Source organism: Cotesia typhae, unplaced genomic scaffold (assembly GCF_013202065.1).
Source record: "Cotesia typhae breed Kobodo isofemale line unplaced genomic scaffold, CoteBio_Ctyphae contig_56, whole genome shotgun sequence".
Lineage (NCBI taxonomy): Eukaryota > Metazoa > Arthropoda > Insecta > Hymenoptera > Braconidae > Cotesia > Cotesia typhae.
Window position 1 is genome coordinate 488,491 of NW_027423760.1, and position 21,783 is coordinate 510,273.

Sequence of the window (21,783 nt, forward strand, 5' to 3'; positions counted from 1 at the left end):
ACTAGCTTAAATCATAAATAATATCTAAATATTCTATGCTTTACGATTTTGCTTAAAATTAACAGACAAACTAAAATATTGGGAATTTCCAATCTCTGGGAAAACCCAGCTCGATATTATCTCCGACACGGCCAACCTGACGATCACACGTCCTCGGGTGCATCAGTAAACATGTTATTACAAACCGTGTCAATTTTTTTTTTTTTTTTTTTTTTTTTAAACAAATAATTTTCCTTTATTCAGAGGCTCATTTAAGCTACAAAAACTCTCGACTATCAAATCTAACAGACTTAGCTTCTTGAAGGTGCCTTTTCAAAATTTCTACGATTGTCTATCCCAGCGATCATGCAGGCTATGTTCATCACCACCCCAGGTATAGACCCTTAACACACAATGGTCTGCAACTGTATATTACATACAGCAAAACTGTGTACCACCATAGTTACTCAACTATGTACACCAGTATTCAAAATCTTTTCTACATGGTCAACCAATGACACATGTAGTACAACACAATTTTCTTCTCAGGCCCCCGCTACCTCACCAACTGCCCATCGCCCCCTGACAATCTTAGCAACCAAGATTGATTCAAATCACCCTGGATTTGCAGTTACGACTACAGCTTGGTCCAAGTAGTTTGACCCCCAGAAGTAAAATTTTCTTATCGCCACCACATCATCTACTGCCCATCACACTCTGGCCAAACCACCATCGATTTGCCATTATGACCTACAGCCTGATGCGAGTGATGCGACTTTCATCAACTACCATTAGTGCTCGGTCTTTCCCCCGGTGGTTTCTGACTCTGTCTCAGAGTTATTCTGAGAAACTTCCTGTTCATCACCCTCATGATCATCTGGTATATCCAATTCAATAGGGATATGACTTTCCGGCATTTTCCTCAAATTCTCATGACTATATTTATAAGTCCTATTATTGTCTAACGACTTCAAAGTATACCGATCGCCATCGAGAATTTCCGCCACTACAAATGGACCTCTAAACTTAGGATCAAGCTTCGTTTGATTTCTCTCTTCGTTCTTAATTAACACGAAATCTCATATCTTAAATGGTATAATTTTTGCTTTATTTTTATCAAATCTATACTTATCATACTTAGCATTTATTTCTATGTTCTCAATAGCTTTTTGCCTTACGTCAGAGATATCTATTTCTTTATCTACCTGGCCAACTACCATTCTAAAAGGTCTGGCTACTTTACCAATTAACAATTCTAATGGACTCGCATTAGTGACTCGATTGGTAGTGCAATTCATTGCTAACTGAATTTCATTTACAACTGCTTGCCAAGAGTTTCTACTCGTTTCGGCTGCAGTAAACATACTTTTTAGGGTACTCATTACGCGTTCTACCTGACCATTAGCTCGACTAGAACCCGCAGCTATAAGATGTAATTTTGAGTTTTGTGAGGTACAATACTCTTGAAATTCTTTACTTGTGAAACATCTACCTTGATCCGCAATTATGCGGGTCGGTGGGCCAAACAATGATATAGCGTTTTTAAGAGCCTTAATAGTATTGACACTATCTATTTTTCGAGTATGATATAATAAAACAAATTTAGTGAAAGCATCTATCAACACGACAACGTATTCTTTTGAATCATTTTTACCCGTTAATTTACCTGTAATATCCATGTGTACTGTATGCCAAGGGATGCTGGTCTTAGGAATAGGATGAAGCTCTGCTTGTACTTTGCCTGAGCTTGACTTGGAAACTCTGCAAGTATAACAGTTATCAATGAATTTACGAACATATTTCGTAATTCCTTCAAACCAGTAATACTCGCAAACCTTGTCAAGTGTTTTCTCCCATCCTAAGTGCATAATTGACTCATGTACATGATTTATTACCGACCACCTAAAAGCACGTGGAACAATAGGTAAACATAATGTTTTACCTCGCCTTTGGATTTTTCGGTGGAGTAACCCTGACCGTACTTCATAAGTTTTAGCAAGATCGGACGCAATCTCATCATTTTCTAAATCAATTACTATCTTACTAATTTCTGGGTCACGCCGTTGCTCAACAAGAAGCCAATCATCGGAAATTTCCGTCAAATTTATCCGTTTCTGTAAAATTTTATTTGAATTACTACGCAATTGTTCTGTAACAGGATTACGCGAAAAGAAATCAGCGTGAGCCATTCTTTTACCTTCTCTATACACAATATCAAATTTAAAAGTCTGTAAGAAAGCCCACCAACGGTGAACCCTTGGTGTTAGGTCAACCTTTTTCTGAGAGGCTTTTAACGAATTACAATCCGTAATTACTACGAACGGTCGACCATGCAAATAATGACGGAAAAATTTTACTGCGTTAAATACAGCTAGAGTCTCTAATTCGTATGAATGATATCGTGACTCAGCTGAACTTGTAGCTTTGCTATAATACTCGACAACTCTATTTGAACCATTAAATTTTTGCATTAATATAGCCCCATAGCCTTCAGAGCTAGCGTCTGTGTGCAACTCTATAGGAAAATTCGGATTGAAAATCATTAGTACAGGCTCATTAGTCAATACAGAGATTATTTTCTGACGGATATTTTCATGTACCTCAGTCCATTCAATATTTTTTTGTTACCTGAGGTCAAACGGTATAAGGGTTTCATTACCTGTGAGAACTTTGGAATAAATTTACGAAAATAAGAAGAGAGACCGATGAATTGTCTCAACTGAGTTACGGTTCTCGGTGCAGGTAAGAGTTAAGGCTTCGATTTTACGTGAGCTGGGACGGACTTCCCCAGCAGAAATTTCATAGCCCAGGTATTGTACTTGGGTTTTGAGAAACGAGCATTTCGATAAATTAAAAGAGAATCCGGATTTAATGAGAATACTGACTACTTTTTGAAGTCTGTCTAAAGCTTCTTCAATAGTTGAAGCTATAATCATAATATCATCCATATACACAATAACGAATGTATATGCAAGTTCTCCTAAAGCTTTTATAACAGCACGTTGAAAGACAGAGGGTGCGTTCTTTAGCCCGAATGGCATGGTCAAATATTCATATTGCCCATCAGGCGTTACAAACGCTGTCCGTTCAATTGATTCTGTCTCAACAGGGATTTGATGAAATCCACTGGCCATATCTAAACATGTGAAAAACTTTGCACCAGCGAGTCGCGCTATTTGGTCGGCTATGAGGGGTAAGGGAAATTTATCATCTATCGTATTAGAATTCAGTTCCCGATAATCAACGCACAAACGATCAGAACCATCTTTCTTTTTAACTAATAATATAGGACTTGCAAACGGAGAGCAACTCGGACGAATAACATTAGCCTTCAATAGTTCATCTACTCTATCCCGTACTACCTGCCTTTCCTCGGCACTAAGACGATACGGTCGCCTTTGTACAGTTACATTAGGGTCAACTAAACGTATTATAAGCTCCCCTGTATTAACACGAGTACTTGGAAACCCCTGAATAAATGAATCGGTATATTCTTTTAAAATAGAAATGAGTTTCTCTTTATCATCTCCAATTACGTCAGTATCAATATCATTAAAATGTATTTTACTAATAGATTCGAGTTTATTACATGCATTAATCAGTTTACTTTTAGATAAGCTAAAATTATTTGAAGTTATATTTACATCAAATCCTTGCCCAAGAATTTCACGACCAATTAATATGTCACATTTTAAATAATCATCCGCAATAACATGAAAAAGTATCTCTAACGTATGGCTATTAATAGTTATTTCAGACAAAATTTGTATCGTACAGTTCACGCTAACATTTCCAATACCCTTAAGAATTATTAATTTATTTTCCCTCTTTCCCGCGATCCTAGTCGCAATACTTTCTTTAACCAATGAGCATTCCGCTCCTGAATCGAACCAAAATGAAAACGACTCACCACGATGTATTAAGGAACCTGACGGAGCTGCCACTGTGCAGAAATCGACTCGTCGCTCTCTAAATTCCTTGCTTCCTTGATCCTTCATGCTGCTGGCCGTAGATTGACATTTGGAAGCGATATGTCCAGTTCTCCCACACTTGTAGCAGGTAACAGGCTTGTTGTGCATTGGAATATGTCTAACAGCTACCTGATTGTATGGTGATGACTCCGGTTTCCTCTGATTTGCCGTTGAGAGACAATTTGTACTCTTGTGCCCCATTTTCCCACATGAATGACACTTAATAGGCACAGCCGACTTAAATTTCTTGAAATCAGAAGACGATCGCTCATCTTGCGACGATGTAGGTCTCTTGCGCGTGTAAGAAAAAGCCTTTAACTCTTTCTGTAGTTGAATACGGGTCTTGACGTCTGTGGTGAACGCCAAACGTTGAAGACGACTATCAAACTGAGAGTTATGCGCAAGAACAACTGATACTGCAATTTCTTCCGCAGTTAAATTTTTCCATTTTGACATGAGTGACGCCAGGAAACGACTCGAGTAAGATGCTAAGCACTCACCGTCTTTTGGACGACTATTTTGCAGATTAATTAAAGTTGCTGCTGATGTCTCCACTCCGGCAAACTTTGTAATGAAAAGATCTTTGAAATCAGTCCAGGTTATCCCAGGGTAACACACTTGAGATAACCAAGTAGACGCAGATCCTTGAAGAGCTTCACTTAGTGCAATAACTAACGAACTACCTTCTAGAGGACGTTCCACTAAACACATATCCACTGTCGCGCACCAAGCACACGAATCCGCGTTTGAATTTTCCGGGTTAAATTTCGGTAGTGAAATACTACGACTCGGTGACACTGGTTTTGTCATAGACTTTATTAACTCTCCAAGACTTTGGTTTTGCATTTCCAAAAGCAGTTTAAATTGCTCAGAAGAAAATGCAGCAGATGATCCTAATCCCACTTCTGATGTCGGAGGAAGAGTGGTTCGGGCATCGTTAGGGTCCTTTGTATCATTATCAGCCATCTTTATTTATTTTTACAATAATCAAATATAATAAAGACTTTGATTTAAAATATAACGTACACTAACTCGTACAAATAATAAATTTAATTACAAATATTCTACTGCGATTGATATACCAGTTAAAGACGTTTTGGGAATAAGACCGAGAACGAATCCGGGGTCAGCAGGATGTATGCGATCCTTACTTGATCAATGCTCAACGAGAACTACTCTCCCAAGTACCCTAAGTACTTATTCACTCAAAAATTATTTCGACCGCCCTCATTGTCTGTCGATATTTCTAACTATATACTTTTACTTCTATCCTGTGACCTCGGCTACGTTTGGTGACCATTGTCACTCCGGACTTAAGCCCATCGTTATAACCATAAAAAATATAACTAGCTTAAATCATAAATAATATCTAAATATTCTATGCTTTACGATTTTGCTTAAAATTAACAGACAAACTAAAATATTGGGAATTTCCAATCTCTGGGAAAACCCAGCTCGATATTATCTCCGACATATATATATATATATATATATATATATATATATATATATATATATATATATATATATATATATATATATATATACACTACTGGAAAAAATTAAGGGATCAAAAAAAAATTCCAAATTTTTCGGTAGTTTTCAACAGGCCGTAACTTTGAGAGAAATGGTCGTACAGGAAATAAAAAAAAAGGAAATTGTAACTCCAAGTGTCTAGTTTTTGGATTAGAAATTCAAAATTTTGTAGCCTTCGCGGTTTCTGAGTAATCGTAGAAAAACCAGCAACAAAAAAATTCTCAAAATTTTTTTAGTTTTTTTTTTTGGTCTACGGGCGTGGAAAAAATTTTTTTAGCTTAACCACCATAAGGATCAGATACTATGTTCATTTAGCTTTAATTTCTTTTTTTAAACACCCTGATACGTCCTTTCCTCGCTGAGATATCGATCTTCAAATGGAAAAGGATCTTTTTGTCTTTGATTATCGATATCTCAGCAACCAATGATCGCACAGAAAGTTAAAGGTGGGTTTCAAGAACTTGAATGAATTCCCCTTAACGACTGTCCATTGTTTTTTCGAAAAAAAATTTTTTCTTTCCGTCACATGAATTTGAAAATGCAACAAAAAAAGGGCTTTTAGTGGTTTTTTGGAAAATCAAGCGCTGGATCGAAAATATTGAGGAAACCACTAATGTTAAGTGTGCCTTTTGCAGTTCAATATGTCCACAAAAACCCTACAAAGAATCAAATTAATCCAGCCAGCCGTTGTTTTGTTTCACTTGATCGAATTTTTGAAAAAATTAAAGGATCACGTTTTTTGCTCTGAAAAGCTCATAATTTTTAAAAATGAGAAAAAAATTGTTTTTTCGAGCTTTTTCCACATTTTTGTTCCAGAAAGTGCTTAAATTGAAAAAAAAAAAAAAATCTAAAAAAAATTTTTTCAAAAAAAAAAATTTTTCGAAAAAAATTTAAAAAAAAATTTTTTTGGAAAAATTTTTTTAACAAGTTAAGGAAACTCAAAAAGCATCGCCCAATGATTTTTATCACCTTTCCACCGCTGCATTCCTTGATTCTACTGATCTCCTTTAATTAAATTAATAAAAAAGGTAATACCCCCAATCGAATTTCGATTTTTTCATACGCTTTTCGGAGTTTTTTTTTCTTTTCTTTTTGTGAATCCTTAGCAAATCGCTTCATTCAACAGTTTTTTCAAAACTAATACCTCTGCGCTAAAAAAAATTTTTTTTAATTTTTTGGTCAAAATTGAAAATTTCTGACTTTTGATTCTTAATCATGGTTAGACGACATTTATCGGAGGTGGAAGTCGCTCGGTTAGTGACTCTTATCGACGAAGGTTACACTCAACATGCAGTTGCTATCCGGATGGGTGTAAGTCAATCTGTCGTATCTCGAGCTTATACCAGATACCAAGAGACGAATCAATATCATCGTCGCCCCGGACAAGGTCGCCATCGAGTCACTACTGACCGCGATGATCGAACAATTGTTAGAGAAGTTCGACGACAACCTTTCGTAAACTAGACACTGGGAGCTACAATTTCCTTTTTTTTTATTTCCTGTACGACCATTTCTCTCAAAGTTACGGCTTGTTGAAAACTACCGAAAAATTTGGAATTTTTTTTTGATCCCTTAATTTTTTCCTTAACTACCCCATAGACAGGGAGATACAGCCCCGTAAAGCCAAAAATTCGCGATTATTTAATAATGAAATTCAAATGATCAGAGTGCACTTGAAGTGAAAAAAAAAGCAATAAAAATAATCAGTGACACTACAGTAGGTGAAGAAAATTTTTAAAAATAAAAAACTACCCCATAGACAGGGAGATACAGTCCCATAAAGCCAAAAATTGTGCGATATTTCAATAATTAAAATAGAAATTTTCGACGACTACTCAAAATTTCAAATAAAAATCTAGGACTAATAGTTAACTATACCCATAACGAATCAGAAAAAAATTAAAAATTACAAAAACCACCCCATAGACACTAAGATACAGCCTAATAAAGCCGAGTATTTCGGGATTATTTAACATAAAAAATAAAATATTCACAGTGCATTCGAAATAGAAAAAAAATACCAATCAAAATTATCAGTGGTACTTTTGACCATCAGACAAATTTAAAAATTGTAAAAACACCCCATAGATACCGAAATATGACTTGATAACGCACAAAAATCGGGATTGCTTAGAAATTAAAATTCAAATTATATTGCCCATTGAAAATCAACAAAAGAAACCTTTTGTACTTATCGATTAAACTCCTGTGTATCGAAAAAATTATTATTTAAAAACCACCCCGCAAACTCCGAATTATGATCCCATTAAGCTGAAAATTTCTGATTTTTAGTAATTAAAATGCTACTTCTCGGTGTCCGTTGAAAATAAATGAAAAGTATGAAAACTCATTTTCAGATATACTCTTGTAAGCAAAAAAAAATAAGATTTGAAAAAAACACCCCATTAACGGCGAGATAGGACCCCATAAATCCGCTAATTTGTGATTTGTTAGTAATTGAAATTGAAATTCTTGGTGTCCATTTAACAACAACAAGAGAAACCTATTGTACTTTTAAATTACACCCTTAAAAACATAAAAAAACTTAACTCTTGAAAATCCACCGCATAGACACTAACAAACATCCAAATAAAGCCAACAATTCGCGATTTTTCAATAATTAAAATTCAAATTTTCATATGACACCGAAAATTTCGATATCAATCCACAAAAAATCGATAAATCGCGGCTTTATGGGGGCGCATCTCAGTGTCTATGGGGTGGACTCCATAATTTTGATATTTTTATGTATGACTGACGTTAAATTGAATAGAAGGATTATTTTCTTTTTGTTATTTTCAGTGGACACCGAGAATTTCATTGAAAGTAAATTAAACATCGACTTATCGCCAGTTTATGGGGGTGTATCTCGGTGTTTATAGGGTGGATTCCATAATTTTGATATCTTTGTGTATGACCGAGGTTACATTAGATAGGAAGATTATTGTAATTCTGTTATTTTAAGTGAACACCGAGAATTTCAATTTACGTCAAATAAAAATCGACAAATCGCGAGTGTATGGGTGTGTATCTCGGTGACTCTGGGGTGGTTCCTAAAATTTCGATTTTTTATTTCATAACAAAGATAACATCAAAAAGTACAATAATTTTCTTTGTCTTATTTTGAGTGGACACCGAGAATTTCAATAACAATCCAAAAAAAAATCGAGCAATCCCGGTTTTATGGGGCCGTATCTCGGTGTCTATGGGGTGGTTTTTGTAATTTTTAATTTTTTTCTGATTGTTATGGGTATAGTTAACTATTAGTCCTAGATTTTTATTTGAAATTTTGAGTAGTCGTCGAAAATTTCTATTTTAATTATTGAAATATCGCACAATTTTTGGCTTTATGGGACTGTATCTCCCTGTCTATGGGGTAGTTTTTTATTTTTAAAAATTTTCTTCACCTACTGTAGTGTCACTGATTATTTTTATTGCTTTTTTTTTTTCACTTCAAGTGCACTCTGATCATTTGAATTTCATTATTAAATAATCGCGAATTTTCGGCTTTACGGGGCTGTATCTCCCTATCTATGGGGTAGTTTTTTATTTTTTTCAATTTTTTTGGTCTACAGTAGTGTCACTGATTATTTTTATTGCTTTTTTTTTTTAACTTCAAGTGCACACTGATCATTTGAATTTCATCATTAAATAATCGCAAATTTTTGGCTTTATGGGGCTGTATCTCAGAGTGTATGGGGTACTTTTATAACTTTTTTTTTTTTTTTTTTAATTACAGGGGTATCATTGAATATGACTGTTGGCTTTTTTTTTTTTTTTTCATTTTTCGGTGACACCGAAAATTTGAGTTTTAATTATCAAAAAATCGCACATTTTTTATTTTATGGGGCTGTCTATGGGATGATTTTTCTAATATTAATTTTTTTATTTACAGGAGTATCATTGATCATTATTATTGCATGCGGGCATCCCGCTATAACTGAGCAATGATATCACACGTGTGCAAGCGAGCGGGCACTCATTGCCTGTCGCGCTTCCACTCGCTCGCTCTTGCGCCTACCGTTCTGCCGCTAAACCGCGCTCCTCATTGGTCTATTTTCATAAATTTGTAGTAATTTTTCTATGGGTCTGATCGAAAAATGGTAAAGGACTTTTCTATTCAGAATCCAATTTTCTACCACACCCTGTCCGGTGGCTCACGACTTCTGAGACACCCTGTATATTCAGATTTTTACTTACCCAGAGGACATTGTACAGACCACAGGAAATTCATATCCGCTTTGAATAACTTCCCTGATACTGCAGAACATTTTCACTTTAAAATAAATGATTCAGGATTTACCACTGTAAAAAGAATCTGTCGACCTCCGAAATGTAAAGATACCAGGCATCGTCTTCTATTATCTTCAACTTTATTAGATATTTTAGGTTTTAACCGCTATGACGATAGAACCAATCAAACAGACTTTCTTTTAGGTACAAAAGGCAGTGATAGTTATGAATATATAAATGTAAGTGAAAGACCCTTCAGCTTGACAAGAGGGATACCCGATAGATTTTTCATTTATTGCGATATTTGTGCTCCATATGTAACTGGAGACATAAATTCGTCGTTATTACGAGCAGTAACTTTAGAAACAAGTTTATATTCATACGGAATGACTATCACCAATAATTACGGCTCTCCTAATTATATACCCATTATATCGAATTCTTTTAGAACAATTGAAATAGATATAAGAAATAATAATGGTGATCCTATGCCATTTGAGTACGGGCCTTTGAACGTGACACTTCACTTTAAGAGAATTGATTAAAAAATGTCTCATTACATTGAATACTATAATAATCAGGCGGGTGGAGGTTATAAAGAAAAATATAATAGATTTGGTAAAGTTTATGTCGGCTCTTATCAACATGGTCATGGAATAGGTGCTTTTCTGGGAGGACTCTTTCGTAGAGTAGTACCTTTTCTTGGAAAAGCAGCACGTGCAATAGGAAAAGAGGCTGTTCATACAGGGATGAATGTATTAAGTGATGTTGCAACGGGTCACATACCTTTCAAACAATCATTGGAACACAGACTTACAGAAACAGGGATGCGACTTAAAAGAAAGGCATCAGAAAAATTGGATGAGATGATGCGTGGGTCGGGGTATAAAAGACAGCGAATGCGTAGATTAACTCACAAAGTACATAACCGCGGAAGAGTGCGGAAGCGTAGTAGTAAGAAAAAAAAGGCTACCAAAAAGAGGAAAACTTCAAAACAAAATAAACGTAAAGTGAAAAAATCTAAGAAGCGTGACGTTTATGATATATTTAATTAATACAAAATGTCATTTTTACATTCTCACTCAGAGGAGTGTGCAAAATCTGAACTAGATTTATTCACACTACCTCCAACGCAAACAAGTATTGAACAATCGCAATGGACATATTACAACCCTATGGCATCTTTATCGGACGATACTCCGATAGAATTTGTTATACCTGGATACGGTGAAGAATACATTGACTTATCACATACTATGATAAAAATTAAAGCAAAAATTGTACAAAGTGATGGTACAGTTGCTGAAAATGATGTTGTGGGTCCAATAAATAATTTTTTACATTCAATGTTTAATCAAGTAGATGTCTTTTTCAATCAAAAAATCATTTCACCACCTAATAATGCCTACGCTTATAGAGCTTATATTGAATCATGTTTAAATTATGGAGTCGATGCAAAAACTACTCATCTTAAAATGGCGTTGTGGAGTATGGATACATTAGGGGAATTTGATAGTGTAGATAAGGATAAAAATAAGGGTCTAAAAGATAGAATGACATTCACAGCGAATGGAAAAGAGTTTGAAATGATGGGTCATTTACATTGTGATGTTTTTAAGCAAGATAAATTTTTACTTAACGGAGTAGAAATGAGAATTCGTTTAGTTCGATCAAAAAACACATTTTGTCTTATGAATGGAAGTAAAAATAACTACATTGTCAAGATTTTGGAGGCTATGTTAATAACGAGAAGAGTGAAAATTAACCCGAGTATTTTAATAGCTCATGCAAGAACATTGGGTCAAACAACTGCAAAGTATCCGCTTACTAGAGTTGAAGTAAAATCGTTTGCTTTATCCAAAGGAATACTTGGAAATACTATCGATAATGTGGTATTGGGCCAATTACCTAAAAGAATAATAGTTGGTTTTGTAGACAATAGAGCGTACAACGGTTCCAAAACACATAATCCTTTCAATTTTCAAACTTTTTCATTAAACTATCTTTGTTTATACATCGATGGCCAACAAGTATTGGGTAGGGCACTACAGCCGGAATTTGGTAAAGATAATTACTCTGAGGTAGAAGCATATAACACCTTATTTAGTGGAACGGGGGTACACTTCGGAAATACGGGGTCATGGATCACACGCTTAGATTATCAATATGGAAGCACTCTTTATGCTTTTGATTTAACACCAGACCTATCCGCAAATTTGGCTTCTCATTGGAATTTAGTTAAGAACGGAAGTCTCAGACTAGAAGTACGTTTTAGTAAAGATCTTGAAGTTAATGTAAACTGCATTACATACTTAGAGTTTGATAACATTTTGGAAATTGATTCATCACGCCAGGTTATAGTAGATTATAATTAAAGAGAAATAGTGTATATTTTTATATAATGAGAGCAATATTTGGATTAGTGATGGCTGATCATCCGATTCCTCGATTATTAAACAAAATTATTACTAGTAATTTTGACTAAAAGTATATAACTAAAAGTTTTAAGAAGATGAATCAGTATTCAGTGTGACACCTCGCTGTACAGACAATTTTATGGACACTCTTCAATTAGTAAAACTTTTACCCTATACTGATGCAAGCGTTGGAGGAGTCTATCTATCAGACAAAATCCCCTGCATCTGGCCTAGACCCTGTGCAATTATTGCCAACACCGATGATCATACCAAACCGGGAACCCACTGGGTCGCATTCTTTGTCAATAAACATGGACACGGAATCTATTTCGACAGTTTCGGACGACCCCCCAGTGACTCTCGATTTACTCAGCGCCTTGGAAGAAATTGTAGAGGAGGATACAAGTGGAACCAGCAACAATTACAGGATATTAACTCCAATTATTGTGGTCAATATTGTATTGTTGTTCTTCATTGGCTTAGTAATAACAAATCCTTATCATCATTTCTTAATTTGTTTGAGAAGGATACAAAACGAAACGACCGATCATTAATAAAAATGTTTAACAAAATATTGAAAAAGAAAGATATGAAAAATAAATTAAAAAAACCGTTTAAAAATTTATCAGGAGGAGGACGTCTATATTCGCAATCAAGTGTTTCTAAATAATAAAATATATATTTTGTAAAATAAAAATGTGACATTTATATCATAATTGTGAAAATTAGTTTATTACAAATTCAAAAAAAATTTTTAATTGTTATTATTTAACTAAGTAGACCCTTATCATGCTAGATTATAAATTATTTTTAATCGGAATTAAGTTATAATTACTATTAAGTAAAAAAAAAAAAAAAAAAACAGTTATATTCATTTTTTTTCTTTATTTATCATTTTTACACCATTATTTTTTATTCATACTTATAAAACACTCTTATTATTATTATTATTATTATTATTATTATTATTATTATTATTATTATTATTATTATTATTATTATTTTGCTATTAAATGCTCAGGGGGGTTATCCCCGGAGTCCGATTATCCGAGGGCCCAGCCTGAGCTCCATCCGTTACTGCTGGACCACTCTGCATAACAAGGCGGTTAGTGATCACAGCAGGCCAAAGTCATTTCCCTTAAGAGACGGAGAGAACCAAGTAAAACAGCCTTCTGCATCCTAACTGCCAAGAACTCAGCTTTTGATGAGCAAGCTGGAACTTTGGCAAGTGAGGATACAAAAGACTGTTTCATCCCTCCTAGGACGCCAACAATCAGGACGACAAGCTTGACACGGTAACCTGGGTAAAGTTTGCCAATTTCAAACGGGAGATCCTGATATATTTGTCTTTTGTGCTCTTCTTTGGCTGAGATGTTGTATTCAGCCGGGGCCGAGAACTCAATGACATAAATGTCACGAGTGGCCTTGTCGAAGAGCACAATATCAGGTTTGTTGTGATCTATCCGCCGGGTTGTTGCAAATGGCATGTTCCAATAAATTTTGCAACTGTCATTCTCAACAACCCGGGGAATATCTCCTGGCAAATAAGGCAACACTGGTGTCATGTCAATACCGTAGCAATGACGAAGATAGTAGTACAGTACTCTCAGGGCAGCATTGTGACGCTGGATATATGCACCTTTCGCCAGCACTGGACATGCCGACAAAAGGTGCATAAGCGTCTCCGGATGTTGTCTACACCTCCTACAGGACGTGTCCGGAAGCTGCACCTGGAGCACCTTGCTACGGTACTCAAGAGTGTTAATGACACCATCTTGGCAGGCAAATATGAACCCTTCAGTCTCGGACATCAGGCCCGCTGACTTTAAGAAGGAAAACGTGAGCTGGATGGACAAGCCATGATCACGCACGTGTTTAAAGAACACGCTGTGCATGGACTTGTCCATCAGTTCGCCAAGGAGTAGTTTTTTCTCGGCGTTCCTGATGACGCTCTTAAATTCCTCCTTTCGGAGTTCCATAAGAGCGTTTATTTCTCCAAGACCAAGGGTTCTTGCCGCATATATTGCTGCCTTATACAAGAATGACCCCTTATGCGCATTTTCATGTTTATGTACAATTTGCATAAGAAAGTCATCCTCGTCTGCAGTGAAATTGACAACTTCGTGAGTTAAACCCAGGACCAAACGGTCGTGAAGCCGCTCCAAACTCTGCAAACCTCTCCCACCGATGGACTTGGAGAGGTATAATCTGGCGACTGATGAATTGGGGTGCATGCTCCGATTCATATTAATGATCTTACGGGTTTTGATGTCGAGATCTCGTAAATCCTTTCGGGCCCATTTCAGGACACCGAAAGAGTATAGTAAGACTGGGACAGCGAGCATGTTAGTAGCTGAGACTTTGTTTTTGCCGGAAAGTTCGGAGGACCAAATTTTCCGGAGTCTCCTAACATACTCGCTCTGGAGAGTTGTTCGGACAGAGACCGCATGCATGCGGTGCTCTTCCATTCCTAGATATCTATACAACTCCCCGGCGTCTAATTGTCTTAAGCCACTCCCATCTACTAACTCGACATCATCACCAGTATCAGAGCACTTACCCCTCGCCAGATGTACGACCGCACACTTGTCCAACCCAAAAGACATTCCGACATCTCGTGTGTACTCTGCTACGATGTTGAGGGCTGCTTGTAGATGATCTTCATCAGCACTATATCGCTTCAGATCATCCATGTAAAGCAGATGGGTGATCGAATATTTTCGATCACCCGGAGGCCCCACAGAGTACCCACGAGTTTTACGGAGAGCAACAGATATAGGCAGCAGTGAAATGCAAAACAGCAGAGGGCTCAAGGAATCGCCTTGGAAGACCCCTCGTTTGTACTCTACAACTCCGGTTACGTGCAATGCGTTTCCACTTCCAATGTGAAAACGCGTTCGCCAGAGCTGTATTGTACGCCGAATGCATTTCACTATTTCGGGATTGACTCCCAGGCATTTGAGTAGATATAAAATCAACTCATGTGGAGTTGAGTCAAATGCCTTGCGATAGTCAATCCAAGCCATTGACAGGTTGCGTTGATAGTAGATCGCATCTTGTAAGACGCATCGATCCACTATCAGGTTCTCCTTGCAACCTGACCGGCCTCTTTTACTGCCACGTTGTTCATATATCTGTTGCCATACAGGCTCTATCTGCTGCAAGATACGGTTATTTAAAATTTTTGTAAAAATTTTATAAACCGCATTCAAGCAGGTGATAGGCCTGAAATTCTTAGGGTCAGACAAGTCACCTTTTTTAGGTATCAGTACGGTTCACCCTTCTACAAGCCAGTCCGGAATCGGATCGTCAGCTCTAATGTATGATGTAAATATGCGGGCCAGATGGAGGTGGGTAGAAGTAAACTTCTTCCACCAGAAGACATTAATGCCATCTGGTCCCGGGGCAGTCCAATTTTTGCTGCCATTTCGAGCTGAACGAACTTCATCCACACTGACGCAGGGCTCTCTTCATCCGCATTCTGTCGACGGTGTTCCCGACAGAATACTTTGAAGTCGTGCAGAGCTGGAGTATTGGCGTTCACGTTTGGTTGATCTCCATACAACTCAGTCCAAAAAGCTTCCACCCGCTCAGGTGTTGGATAAGTCCCAGCAACATCGGTCTTTGCTGTCAGAAACCGTGAAGGGCTGGATCGAAACAACGAGTTGTCGACCAACCGCTTCAGCCTTTTCTCTAGTGACTTTTTGGCAGTCACAAGAGCCCGCAATTTATTAAGAGACTCTTCTTTGATGACAAGAAGAGTACTCTTGTTCAGTTCGTGATGACGCCACCGAAGTTCAGCAACAATGCGTCGAATTCGGGGCGTGTATACTTTTTGAGTTGTTTCGAACTCAATCACACACTGAATGCGGGAGACATGTTTCCGGGATCTGTCAATTTTGGAGCCAAGTTGTAAGATGCGCTGTCTCAACCTTGCCTCGATCGAGAGACAATGTCTCTCTCTCGGAAAAGCCGAAACTGCTGCACCATACACAACCTGGCTCACAGTGAGCAGGGTGGAGTCCTCCAGGATGGTTGCACGGAGATCTTCGTTTACCGCGTCAAGCTGTTGTTGGGAGTAAGTTATCTTTTTAGATATACTTACTTGCCGTCCTACAAAGGGATTGTTGTTGTCCAAGGAGGAACGGCGTCGTTCTTGGTGTAATTGCGCCGGAAAAGAAAGTCTATTAGACTGCCTTCTATCCGGCACAAGCGATCTTCTGTTACGCCGAAGATGAGCGGCATAGTTACGGAGGTGTTTGTGCGTAAAATGCGCTAGCTCCGGATGCATATCACTCCAAAGAGTGTGCATCCGGGCTATATAACCGCTCACCCCCGGTTCGCTACGTTGGTAGCACACCAAGAGATCGAACTCTGAGTTCCTCCGTCCACTTAAAGTTGGTCCTTATAGCGCCAGCGTCGTCATAATTCACCGGGTCCGTCGTGCTCCTCCCACCTGATGAATGGTCCTCATCCGAAAAGGACCGGTTGTGGGGAGCACTTCTGAGTTGATGTGTTGTAACTCAGTTATTTCCATGCAGTGGGTAGTTGGCCCACTGCACGGGCTACGTCGTTCGCCTACAGGCCTGATGTTATGGTCTGCGTTTCCCGCGATGCGCCGCTTGGAGGCCACGTAGCAAGCACCGCTATTATTATTATTATTATCATTATTATTATTATTATTATTATTATTATTATTATTATTATTATTATTATTATTATTATTATTATTATTATTATTATTATTATTATTATTATTATTATTATTATTATTGCTACATATTTTTACCGAAGAGTCGGATTTTCTTTTTACAAGGTTCATTATTCACTATAGAGGGTAATGGTCTTTTTTTGGGGAGAGAGCGAGATTTTATGAACTCCTGAACGGCCCAATTTATCTCCTGTGATAATGAAGATGGTTCTTTTTCCAATTGATCAGCCTCAGATGACAAGTCAAAAATATCATTCGATGCATCGTCCTCCAGAGTGACCACTGGAATAGCTGCAGTAACTGCAGTGCTCTCTTCTTCCAGCGTAATCACAGGAACTGGTGTGATAACTGAAGTCTCCTCCTCCTCCGGTTCTTCTGTTTCCAAGTTGTCAGTTTTTTGGGATGCACACAAATCTGAAATTATAGAAATACAACATAAATAAATGTATATAGTATAATAGGAAAACAGCATAAAATATTATACATACGGACTCCTTTAATAAAAAAGGCCTCTAAAAGACCATAGATCAACTCTGTAGATTTTTCTATGATGAAATCATGCAAGCCACTTTGTCCTGAAAATCAAATTAATAGTAATTAAAGAATCAAATTAATATTAATTTAAAAATAATAGAAATTTGGATATTTACCTGGCTGATCATATGCAGTGATAAAATGTGCTATGTCAATTTTCTGCTCATCTGAATCATTGACATTGACTTCGGAGACAATGGTTGCGGTGGCCTCCTTTAAATATACCTCTAAACTCTTTGGTACAGAGTGTGTTGTGTCGTCTTTGATTATTTCATCTGCTAACGATAAAGCATCAGTGAAAGACTTCTGTCCCTGACATACTTGGCTGGACGCAACTAAGGGACCCTCGAGGATTCTATATGCCCATTTATCCATACCAGCCATAATTTGGCTATCACTTACGCAACAATCAAAATCAGCATACTTATTATTATTATCAATTGCTTCGCGCACAAACGTATCATACGCGTATAAAAAACACTCATCACTAACGTCTTCCCAACCGTTTTCCATGTTTTATTTTAAATTTGAAACTCTGCAGAAAACTCAAAAAGACTTGTTTGCTGTAGAGGAAGCTTGAGAATAATGTCCTTTCCCAAAAACAGTAAAGCTTTTGTAAGCAGCCCTTCCCCTCTCCCCACCATCTTAGTTTTGGTCATATGGTATTTTTCCCTCACCATGGTATAGTGTAGGAGGATAATATGGAAAATAATGAATTCCTGCCCCCCAGAAATTATCTTTCCATACATCCTTTACTGTCATCGGATGTTCAACTATCCCAAAGTCTAGGGAAGGAGAGTTTTTCATCTCAACAATTTTTGTAGTGGGGTTGAACTGCATCAGAAAAGTAAGATATTTCAAATCTATGGTTTTTGGTAATTTCTCACAGTGGGTTAAGATAAAAGCACATGCTAAACTACGGAGTGATGGGGGGTCTTGTTTCACTTTCCAAGATTCCTGCTGATAATAGCTTTCTTCTAGTCCTCCTGGTACACATAATTGTGGAATTTTAATAGATTTTTCAAAATAACTCGTTTCGTCGTTTTTTAAAGCTGAAAACTGCCAGTTTTTGTGTAGTCCAGGCTTATCTGATTTACAGAACTTACAATGATTTTTCTCACTCAATGATTTTTGAACATGAATTTTCGAAATGGAAAACTTGTAAACTGTTGTATTTATTTTTATCCTCCGCGTGATTATCCGGCGTCTATGCTCAGTTAGCTTATCTTTTAGGGTTTTACAATGTAATGGTTTTAAATTATAACCTTGGAAGGACATTTTCAGATTACACCAAAGAATGCGACTAAAAGCCTAAACAAAATTAAAAACTTTTCAATCGTTAATAGCGTTTTTCCTCTTTTAGTTATATTCCCCCTCTATCATTATATAATAATATACTGTATGGTAATTGGTTTAGAATATCCCCCTCTCCTCGTTAAAATGCTATAAATAATAGATAGCTATAGAATACATACCCCTTCCCTTTTTAAAGTTATTAGAACTATTCTGTTACAATTAGTAGTCAGTTTCATCTTGTAGCTCCTAACGCAAGTATTGAAAATGGAAAGTCACCAGTTTGTATATTTATCAAAAGTAGTAGCATTGAATAAGTCACAAACCAAACAGGTGTGTTGTGGTTTAAAGTATAGTGAAAATAATTTTTATCCTGTGGTTCAAATAATAGCTACTCATTCAAGAAGCCTAATTCAATTAAATTTAAACGAATGGAAGAAATTGTGCTCTTCATGTGATACATTTTCAAACTATTTTCATGAAAAATTAAACATCAACTTTTATCGAAAGTTCTGTTCTATTCAGTGCGAAGACCTGAGAATTGCCTTTTCCGAATTTAAACAACAGCGTTGTATTATATTAACTCATCAAGATACACGCATTTTCTTACTAGCCCAAACAACGAACACATTAAAGTGCATCAATCAAAGTATCAACCATTGGCTCGACCATCTTGAGCAACTTCCTATTAGGGACTACATAAACACCATAGAAGAAAATATATCAAGATATATTCTGAAAAATCTTGTACCCAAGACCAGAGAAACACCAAATACAAATACAATATTAAAATATTTTGAAAAACATTTTCTAGATTTATTCAAATATAACGAGAGGACTCCTTCAATTCACAGTAATCTTGGAGATCTTGGGTTTTCATTTTTCTGGGACCTGCTACACCACCACGAAGAACTTGTTCAAAAAATAGTACACAAAGTTGACAATCAGCTGTCTCAACGCTACAGCATGTATTATAACACCGACGAAGGACAAGACATCGCCGATTAATATGGACCCAATATTTTTATCTCTAATATTATCATTATCATTACTATTATTAATACTATTATCATTATTGTTTTGAGTGATATTATTATCATCAGCATTACGTTTATTACTAATTTACGTTTATACTAAATTATAAATGAAAAAACCTGTTTTTATAAGTATGAATGTCATTGTGAAGAAAATTGGTAAATAAAAGAAAATATTATATACTTGTTGTTTATTATTTAATTATATATTTTACATCAGATATAATTTTATCGTTAAAATCTAAATCTATAAAATCAGTAAATCCTAAATTATAACTATCTAAATTATAATTTTGCTGCTCTTGCAACAAATAGTTAATCCAACGAGTATGGTTATCATCGCTAACAATATTAAATTTTTCAGTGTACATTCTTCGTGATTGAATCTCACACTCAATTAAATACCATAAATTACAATCTCCATATTTCTTTCGCATATTATAGAAATGATAAGTTCTTACAATATTTTTCATTTCCCTATAATGCGCTTCACAGTATTGATATTTTTTATGGCAAAAATTTTTACATTGAGAGTGATAAACATATGCTCCACATGGGTGTATAGGAAATACAATTTTATTATACAGGGTGTCTCAGAAGTCGTGAGCCACCGGACAGGGTGTGGTAGAAAATTGGATTCTGAATAGAAAAGTCCTTTACCATTTTTCGATCAGACCCATAGAAAAATTACTACAAATTTATGAAAATAGACCAATGAGGAGCGCGGTTTAGCGGCAGAACGGTAGGCGCAAGAGCGAGCGAGTGGAAGCGCGACAGGCAATGAGTGCGCGCTCGCTTGCACACGTGTGACATCATTGCTCAGTTATAGCGGGATGCCCGCATGCAATAATAATGATCAATGATACTCCTGTAAATAAAAAAATTAATATTAGAAAAATCATCCCATAGACAGCCCCATAAAATAAAAAATGTGCGATTTTTTGATAATTAAAACTCAAATTTTCGGTGTCACCGAAAAATGAAAAAAAAAAAAAAAGCCAACAGTCATATTCAATGATACCCCTGTAATTAAAAAAAAAAAAGAAAAGTTATAAAAGTACCCCATACACTCTGAGATACAGCCCCATAAAGCCAAAAATTTGCTATTATTTAATGATGAAATTCAAATGATCAGTGTGCACTTGAAGTTAAAAAAAAAAAGCAATAAAAATAATCAGTGACACTACAGTAGGTGAAGAAAATTTTTAAAAATAAAAACTACCCCATAGACAGGGAGATACAGTCCCATAAAGCCAAAAATTGTGCGATATTTCAATAATTAAAATAGAAATTTTCGACGACTACTCAAAATTTCAAATAAAAATCTAGGACTAATAGTTAACTATACCCATAACAATCAGAAAAAAATTAAAAATTACAAAAACCACCCCATAGACACCGAGATACGGCCCCATAAAACCGGGATTGCTCGATTTTTTTTTGGATTGTTATTGAAATTCTCGGTGTCCACTCAAAATAAGTCAAAGAAAATTATTGTACTTTTTGATGTTATCTTTGTTATGAAATAAAAAATCGAAATTTTAGGAACCACCCAAGAGTCACCGAGATACACTCCCATACACTCGCGATTTGTCGATTTTTATTTGACGTAAATTGAAATTCTCGGTGTCCACTTAAAATAACAGAATTACAATACTCTTCCTATCTAATGTAACCTCGGTCATACACAAAGATATCAAAATTATGGAATCCACCCTATAAACACCGAGATACACCCCCATAAACTGGCGATAAGTCGATGTTTAATTTACTTTCAATGAAATTCTCGGTGTCCACTGAAAATAACAAAAAGAAAATAATCCTTCTATTCAATTTAACGTCAGTCATACATAAAAATATCAAAATTATGGAGTCCACCCCATAGACACTGAGATGCGCCCCCATAAAGCCGCGATTTGTCAATTTTTCATTTATTTAATTTGAAATTTTCGGTATCCACTGAAAATAAGCCAAAGAAAACTATCCCACTTTCCAGTTCAATCTTCGTCATGAATTAAAAAAAGAAAATTTCGGAATCCACCCTATAAACATCAGGGGACAACCCTATAAAGCCG

General features: G+C 36.2%; 3 protein-coding genes across 3 annotated transcripts in view; 2 read left to right on the forward strand and 1 right to left on the reverse strand.

The window, feature by feature from the left end:
* The window catches only part of Pip5k59b (Phosphatidylinositol 4-phosphate 5-kinase 59B), a 337,529-nt gene extending 317,640 nt beyond the window's left edge, over positions 1-19,889 (forward strand). Inside the window, exon 18 of the transcript XR_012480040.1 lies at positions 16,971-19,889. The gene's annotated coding sequence lies outside the window, so the exon portion shown is untranslated. The remainder of the gene's footprint in view (positions 1-16,970) is intronic.
* Positions 10,781-12,094, forward strand: LOC141532043 (uncharacterized protein F54H12.2-like). The gene has a single exon (XM_074250202.1). It carries the CDS (start codon positions 10,781-10,783, stop codon positions 12,092-12,094), a length of 1,314 nt encoding a protein of 437 aa, XP_074106303.1.
* LOC141532134 (uncharacterized) lies at positions 16,784-17,894 on the reverse strand. The gene is made up of 2 exons (XM_074250348.1): positions 17,498-17,894; positions 16,784-17,422 (listed from the first exon to the last, which is right to left on the reverse strand). Exons 1-2 carry the CDS (start codon positions 17,892-17,894, stop codon positions 17,268-17,270), a joined length of 552 nt encoding a protein of 183 aa, XP_074106449.1. The 3' UTR covers positions 16,784-17,267.
* Positions 19,890-21,783: the final 1,894 nt, after the last annotated feature.

Bases quoted from the DNA above. Each gene is read 5' to 3' on its own strand.
- LOC141532134 (XM_074250348.1), bottom strand. From the start codon at position 17,894: ATGGAAAACGGTTGGGAAGACGTTAGTGATGAGTGTTTTTTATACGCG. The intron at 17,423-17,497 runs GTAAATATCCAA...TTTGATTTTCAG, and splicing joins CACTGCATATGATCAGCCAG to GACAAAGTGGCTTGCATGAT.
- LOC141532043 (XM_074250202.1), top strand. From the start codon at position 10,781: ATGTCATTTTTACATTCTCACTCAGAGGAGTGTGCAAAATCTGAACTA.